At 45.5% G+C, this 8386-nt stretch overlaps 1 protein-coding gene across 1 annotated transcript; it reads right to left on the reverse strand.

Moving 5' to 3' along the window:
• Positions 1–7124: 7124 nt before the first annotated feature.
• Positions 7125–7848, reverse strand: LACBIDRAFT_316600 (uncharacterized protein; the record flags this gene model as incomplete). The annotated part of the gene is made up of 4 exons (XM_001889934.1): positions 7125–7247; positions 7305–7439; positions 7496–7632; positions 7686–7848. 4 exons carry the CDS (start codon positions 7846–7848, stop codon positions 7125–7127), a joined length of 558 nt encoding a protein of 185 aa, XP_001889969.1.
• Between the last annotated feature and the right edge of the window lie 538 nt (positions 7849–8386).

Here is an 8386-nt window from a genome sequence, read left to right on the forward strand (position 1 = left end):
AATTAAACCTAGTGAGCTGGTATCTGCGGGCATCTGCGAGCATCAGCGTACCATGTCGTGTTGATGTTGTGTTTCTCAAGCACCAAATTATCCTTCTAGTTTAACGTACTATCCAAATCTCTCTGATTCTTTTAGGATATGTTATTTCGTACCTATAGGTCTGTACTAAAACTATTTTTATGTAGAAAGATACAATTTTAAGTGAGCAAGGCTATGACTAGTCTAGTCAGCCACCGGCCCAGGCTTCTTATCATTCTTTTTCTTCTTTATTGGACGTGGTTTTGGTCGAGTTTTTTGCTTGAGACTTGTGTCGGGGTCTGGGACTAGGGTTGGTTTCGCAAAGTGAATGTACTTAGGTCCGAACTAGATCAAGGTTAGTCAATGTCCGGAACTTGAGTGACGGAGTCTCACCTCTCGTTCAGACTCACTCCCCGCTCTCTTCTTCCCATCCCCACTTGATTCCACATCAAAAGAGGGATCCCAACCCCCTTGGTGATGTCCTGCATCCAATCCCCACTGGAAATTTCCTGAAACGCCAGTTCGGTCAGTATTTTCGAACATTTCCTCCTCCAAGCTCTCCAAGCATTCCCTCTCAACGTCAATCTCCTTTAGTATCTTCGGAACACTTGTTAATTGCACGTCCCATGCCCTATGAAGGATCTCCACCTCGCTATACGTCTTGAAGGTGGGGTTTTTGGTCATTCGGTGTGCGATGAAGAGGGTATGAGCATGTGCTATGGGTAAGAAACCCAACCAGGCTACCCGAATTCTCTTGTCTCTGCTGATATGAGTTTCGAACCAGTTGGCGATTTGGGCTCTCTCCATGACGGAGAGGGTTCCTACATAGGGAATGAGGGTGTTTTCAAATGCCTTACTTTTGTCTTCAAGCCACTTCTTGGCGGGTATGAGATTGCTTGAGATTTCGGCATTGGAACTATTCGGTGCTGTCAGCAATCTGTGTAAAACTCCTGCATGTGGTGAAAGAGCTTTGTTGACATCTTCTGTGTAGGAAATTGTCGATGGGTCAGAGAGGATGTCCTCTGCAGTCGGGATTTCATGTGCGAGTGTCCACTTTCCAAGCTAAGATTGGTGAGTTCGTTTCCGTTTAATAAATTTAAACAACTCACTCTTATTTTACGCCTCTCTTCACCCTTTAACCAGAGTGAATCTATGATTCCCCCTAGAGAGACATGACTGGTGCTTCCAGGTTTGATTCCATCATTCTCAAACTGACACCCTCGCCACCATCGTACGACCCAGGCCTCAGGGCCATCCCTCTGGATCACGCGAGCAGGATACCAGAACGTTCCGTTGAGAACAAGTGCACCACGGCCAGGTCTAGATAAGTGATCAGGATCTACCAGAAGGCAATTGGTGGCCGCTCTCACCTAAGGCGCTGTTTCAGCTGCTTGGTATGCAAGGTACGGGAATTCATGATTCTGATATGAAGTGAGTCGCTTCAAATTTCTCTCAGAACCATTGACTCACCTCTTTGATGAACTGCTACTCCGTCTTCCTGAGAACATCTCCTTTATGATGCTCGGATCGCAAGTATCACAAAGAAAAGTCTTCTTTTTTGGAAGATCACTTGCCCTTCCATCTCGCTGACAGCCAACATGCGACCATTCTCCACATTCATCACACTGCACAACTTCCCCATCGTCCTGATGATAGACAATGTTCCCATCCCCAGTGGCACCACAGCGGCAGTTTAAATCAAACTCGGAGTCAGGGAGTGATTCTTGAGAGTCTGGACGTGTCAGTCCTTCCACCACTCTGCGGGGAATAGTCTCGTCCTCTGATTCCGGACCATCTTCCAGAGCCAGCGGTCTCTCTGGAATATATTCCGTTGTTCCCAATTTTTCTGGATTCAGAATCCATGTGCGATCCTTTGCTGGCATTTCTTGTAATCCATAAAAGTGATATGAAGCAGTAGGAAGGTTACCAAGAGTCCGTTCCGAGAAGTGCAGGTGATATTTGGCGGTATATTCCTTTGTTCGCATCTCGAAGAATTTATTCTGTGCTTTGATTCCTCCTCGAAGGCGATAGTATGCCTGCCAGATCGAATAACCCTCTGGAAGTTCGATGTTACGGCCGGTGAGATGTGTTTCGAGTGAGGCGGCTCGCTCTTCGACTGGGTATCCTTTGTGCTTTAATCCGTCATATGTGTAGACCTTTTTTTGATCATGAGATACGTATCTGGCGGTGAAGTGCGTTCCTCCAACATTGACAAGAACAAAGCCAACAAGGTCGTAGACTATTCCAGCCTTCTTTGCTGCAGCCTTCGGATCTGGGAAGATAGTCGGAGGAAAGTCCCATTGTTGTCTTTCTGGATGGGTAGGATGGTTTGATTTCACCGTTTCGTCGCCAACCTCAATGCCTAATATTATAGGAATTGAAACAACCAGTTCCTCAAGATCACGTCGTTGGCCAGAGCATAGACGATGCCCTTCATGTACCCGCCAACAATTGGTGCGAGGTGAGGTTGGAGGTTTATCCGCAGTGAAGCGTGCCTCGCAAACCTTGGAGATGAGTCCATCATATTTTTTGGAGTGATGGGCTCCAACCTGGAAAAATGGCACACGTCGGAGGGTACTTGTGACCTGGGTATGTCCACTACCAATTTCTGGGGATCCCGAGCATTGGCTAAGAGTGACAGCGAATGTCATGAAATATGTGACAGCAAGTGAGTATTTCTTCTTGTACTCAAGGCGAGCAAGCATGGGTAACCAAGCCTACATAAAAGGATAAGTCTTGTATATTATTATACAGTTTCTAGACGCACCACAGGCGAGTCAAATTGATCCAGCTCCTCAATCACAGCATTTTGTTTGAGAAAAAGTCGGAGGCGGTCCCTTTGCAAGCCCAGAGCAGTAGTTGCATTATCATCCTCGGGATCAAGCTCAAAGCGTTGATTGATGGCCAGATAAAGCCCATTTAAGGGAGAACCTGTCTCGAGAGAGACAAAGACCTCTCCGAACTCGGTGAACTTCTTTGTTACTGCAACATAAAGAACCTGAAGCGAAGCGTCAAGCCAACAAGAATTTGCCTTCCAGGGGTAGGAGGGTGGTCCAAAGTTGGACTCAATGGTGATCTTAGAAGCAACCTTCTTCATCGCGGTGACTTTAGAAGGATCCTTCCTTGGCGGTCTCAGGAGAAGCTCCTTAATTGTATCAGGTGGGCGTCCATCATTCTTCTTGCGCTTTTTAGCGTCAGGATTTGGTGCTCGAGTAGGTTTTGTTCGGCCAATAGCAGCAGCCTTGGCCTTCCATGGCTCAGCTGCACCGTAGCGTATCAATGCACCTTCTAAAAATAATTAGCATAGGTGTCGAGGCATTTTATAACATTGTAGATTCTTTACTCACTGGAAACTCCATCAATCAACCGTTGATAATGGGTAGCCACTGCATATAGCGCGTTCATCCCCTCCAGAAATCGGTGGTCCCTCCCACATGCACTATAAAGCTTCCAGTGCATTGCTTCCTCAGCGTTGTTAGTCGCTGGCAAAGATTTCCAGATTTGAATATCCATTGTCCTCTCCGACTTGAAAAGCATTGACGCATGTGCTGGACGCATCCACCACTCCATCCAAGACTTGAGCTTCGGAAAATCACGGATAATGAGTTGGGCCCGACGCTGAAATTCGTCAGTGCTTGGGGCTTGAAGAAGTCCTAATGCTCTTCCCGTGAATGCATCCTTCAGATCCGGAGGCACTGCTCCATTAATGCGCGCAACACGTGTAACAGCCGCTCGAAAAAGCTCCTGACATCCTCGCAATAAGCTCTCCCCTGCCGCTAAAAGCTCTTCACGGGGGCGGCTGTCTCCTCGTAGCGTCCAGAACTCAATAAATGCTGAAGTGAAGCCCAATCGCTCCGCTTCACTGAAATCCATGACCTAAAGGTGTAAAAAAATGAGAAATATGTTCAGAAAAGTACGATGGCTCAGACGCACCCCAGCAAATAATTGATCTATAACAGGAAACTTCCTCAACTCAGCTTCATGTGCGATACTCTGGAAAACTGCAAGGAAGTGGTACTTGAAATGTTCACCAGATGCGCCATTGGTATATGAAAGAACGCAGGGAACCCAGCAGAAAAGGTCAGGACAGTAGGAAGAGGTGACCATGAGCAGTGAGTTTCGTTCCTTCCACCATCCCATAGCCCCATCATTCACAAATCCATTATTAGGTCCATCGACAAGACGCTCTTTGACCATCTGGCTCCGCATAAAGGCAGACTGTACCGAAATCCCAGTAACCACATCGACATGCGAGAAGATCACAAAGCCAGGGTGCTCTGCAGAAAATTTGGCAAATGCAGCAAGGAACTCATCGCCACCACCATGAGAGCCTTTTGTGAGCTTTAGGCGTTCCTTTCCAACTCGCCCCGCATTCAGAAAGATATCGGATATATCAGCGACTGATTCTCCTGGACCAGTTACGCCAGGAATACCAACGATCAACCCCAGAGGTCCAACAGTAGGGTGTGCATTGACCAATGCCTGGAAGTGAACCTGTTCGTCCTTGGAGATATGAAGAATATGGCCAGGTCTTCGATGCTGGTGAAATCCATCATTGACGACACAAACTCCCTTCGAATACGTCCAGAGGGTGAGCTTGACGTCGCACTTGTGATGGAATAGAACAGCTCCACATCGGCAGCGTTCATTAACTTGCTTTGCTACACCTTGTTGACTTGTCTGCGGTCGAATGGTTATGAAGCAGTCAGGGTTATCGCACTCGATTACTCCCAAACATTGCTTATGTCGCCTCTTTCCACCAGTCCAAGAATCTGCGAAATCGTCGCCACCACGATGGCCGTGTGTCCTCGAAGCCCAATGGACATGGAGGTTGTTGAGGTCGCTAACTTCCCTGAAAGTAAACTCGCGTTGGAATATTCCATCTGGCCACCCATCCCATTTCAATTCTGAAGCGTTCAATTCCGACGTGTTCATTGTGAGGGGAACTGGTGGAGGAACTGGTAAAGGAGCTCGGGGTGGATTTACCGACGTTATCTTTTCTTCGACAGCTAGCAGAGGTTCTGAGATAGTTTAAGAATGGTGGTTAAACTCAGAACGGCTTACCTATCAATCGCCGCTTGGTAGGCTCATCTAACGTCTTTCTAGGTCTGAGAATATAGCCAGTGACCTCTCCTATGTTGAATTATATAGCCAGAACAAAATTACAATTGACATGAACTCACCCTGCTCATCGTACAGGGGTACAAGGTCTCCCTGTGATTGAATCGTGGGTCGTCGACTCATTTCCGGTTCATCCGGGACAAAGTATTTGTATATATGTTTGAAGAAACCCTGGAAATGATTTGAACCAACATTTGAAAGAGGTTTTGTGTAGAATAATGGGTAGTAACTTACCAGAACCATTTTCGATGTTACCAGACGGAAGAGAAGAGATTCAAGTGTGAAAATTTTACTACACAGTCATAATGACTGAGCACTCGATCGCCGGAATCAAATTTGAGACCATGTGCAGATTCGATCGCAAACATGTGCGGACTCGATCGCATGCCTGCGTTCCACCTGCGATGCACTTGCTTTCAGCTTGCAGTACACTTGCGATACATCTGCGACTCACCTGCGACACATTTGAGATACACTTGCGAGTATTAGCACCCATTGTGAGACTTGCGTACACCTGCGTGCAACTTGCGTACACCTGCGTGCAACTTGCGCATCACCTGCGATACACCTGCGAGACGCATTTGCGTGCATCTGCGCACCTGCGGTCAACTTGCGAACCACCTGCTGTCAACTTGCGGAGTTTACTTGTGCCTTCACAGAATAATCTGACTCATCAAAACTGCAGGAATTTTGGTGCGACATATATAGATATCCTCCAAAAATACCACCAAACAGAGCAAGACAGATGAGACTATGCATTGTTAGTGTTCCACTCAAACACCCACATGACAATATCCACCTCACCCATTGAATTTCCTCTTACAATACTCGGTGCAGGCATTTTTTTGAATGATGATGAAGAAATAAAAATGGCACAGGAGTGTTTGGATGGGATGGACTTCAATGAGGATGATGGGAATTTTGGTATTGATTAATGTCACTGTGTTTTTTACTTATCTTTGGTTGTGATATGCATACTTGTAATTTTGTTGGGGTCTCACAGTACCTCAGAATGCATTTCAAGAATTGTTAGTGAGCTAGGTGTTTTAATGAGAGTGGAATAACTGTTATAACACTTGCAACACACACCAAAGGCACTGCAAGCACCGTGAGAACTTGTTGTTTGAGGCCAGTGAATTAGTTATGAGAGTAGAGCAAAACATTGGGTCACAACATGCATGGGGATAATTTTGTTGGGGTCTCACAGTACCTCAGAATGCATTTCAAGAATTGTTAGTGAGCTAGGTGTTTTAATGAGAGTGGAATAACTGTTATAACATTTGCAACACACACCAAAGGCACTGCAAGCACCGTGAGAACTTGTTGTTTGAGGCCAGTGAATTAGTTATGAGAGTAGGGCAAAACACTGGGCTACAACATGCATGGGGATAATTTTGTTGGGTTCTTGAGATGCTTTAGAATGTTCTGTAACAAATTTTGGTGAGCTGGGTATCATAGTGAGAGTGGAATAACTGTTATAACACTCCACTTACACTGTATCCAATGGACTGGGCTGGTGAAGCTGTTTCTGATGCCTTCATCTTCCTCCTCCCACCTCTCAGTTTCTTATCTCACCACCTTGAAATTTTGCCATTGCTCTCCACCAGTTTTCAACACCCAACAATATAACAGCAGCTCACCTCATTCCATTCACCATGTGCCAGGTTTTCTTTTTGAATGAGGTAGTCTTTGATGTGGTCATTAAGAGTGGAGTTGCTGAGGATGTGTCATTTGATGAGAGCCATGGGTGAGTCACTACTACTCCTTGGCCAGCGAGCTTTGCTAACCCATTCCCAACAGCACTGGATTGCCTCAACACCATGTTGTCAAGTGAACTGACAGTAAAATGTGTTTTATTTTCTTCTTGACAAAGTTCATCCCCAATAAATGTAGACATTGACAAGACACTATTTTAGTACAAATATATTATATTTTGTGTGAGCGGATGGACCTTCTTGGTGGAAGTGTAGTGGTGTCACTGGAAGTCAAGGGTTGTTCGGTATTTTCCTTGTCTGCACAGTGTTCAAGAGAGGTCCTTCTTCTCTTGGAAGGTTGCATCTTCTCAAGTGACTGATAAGTAGGGGTCTTCCTTTTCCTACCAAGACCATCTGAAATCTAATGGAATGAATTGAAAAGAATAGAAACATAGGATTATAGCGACATACATTGGCTGGTCTACCTCGTCTGATGCAAACCTTTAAGGCGTGGGCTGGGTCTATCTTGTTTTGCTTGGATTCAAAAAACTGGGCTGGTCCTACCGTTGTTGTGTAACCTGCATCTCGTAAATCTATAAAGTGTTCCTAAAAAGACATAAGTGAATGGTCAGAATCCTGCAGTAGTGTAGAAAAGGGCTTACAACAGGACCATCCTTCCAGTCATCTGGGACTTTCGCCGTAATTACCGTAAAGGCATCAAGGTGAGAATGATAGTAAACAGGAACTTGGCTCTTGAATTTTTTATCGCAAAGCTTTCCTTGAAAATGATATGGTTCACCTAATGGAGTGTTATCAGTGGGGAGAGAAGAAGAAAATAAGTAGACAACATACCAATGGTATGGGACTTGTCAAACAGTCCTTCTTGAAGATAGAAATTGTAAAGATCGCACGGTATATCGACAGCAGCCTTTCTGAACACCCAGATATAGCCATTTGTATAGTTACGGTCGGAGGTCGTGTTGAAGGCGAAGGGGTTGGGAGAGTTTGTTGACATTGATACGGAGTGTAACAATACACCCGTAAAAATGCGAATTTTAGCGATTTCTCCTATAAAACCTCCTATAGTAGAAATACAGTCACATTGATCATAAGGATCGTTAGACGCAACCCGGTCTAGTCGATTAAAGTTTACATCCGAGAAATGTGCACGCCTTAGACAGTAGGAATTGCGGTCGGTTCGTGACCGAACCACCTCAATATACTCGAAGTCTAATAAAAGGCTACACTACCATGAAATAGTACGCTACCGAGTGTTCTAGAGTAAAAACACCCCCGCACAGGGTGTTGGAGTTTACACCAAACCAGGGTCTCACTTTATTATGGATTAAAAGATATTAATTCTAAAAGATAAACGCGCGAGCGTAGAAACTCGACGCGTACCTGACGCAAGAAGTCATTCGGTCACGTGCTACGAAGCATGATCCAAGAAGTCATGTGGAGAGACGCATCACGCGCATCACGCGCATCACGCGCATCAACACATCACAAATCATGGCATCATTGACCCAAGAAAACTAAGCTTCGTGAAATAT

Source organism: Laccaria bicolor, genomic scaffold, assembly GCF_000143565.1.
Source record: "Laccaria bicolor S238N-H82 LACBIscaffold_75 genomic scaffold, whole genome shotgun sequence".
NCBI classification, from domain to species: Eukaryota; Fungi; Basidiomycota; class Agaricomycetes; order Agaricales; family Hydnangiaceae; genus Laccaria; species Laccaria bicolor.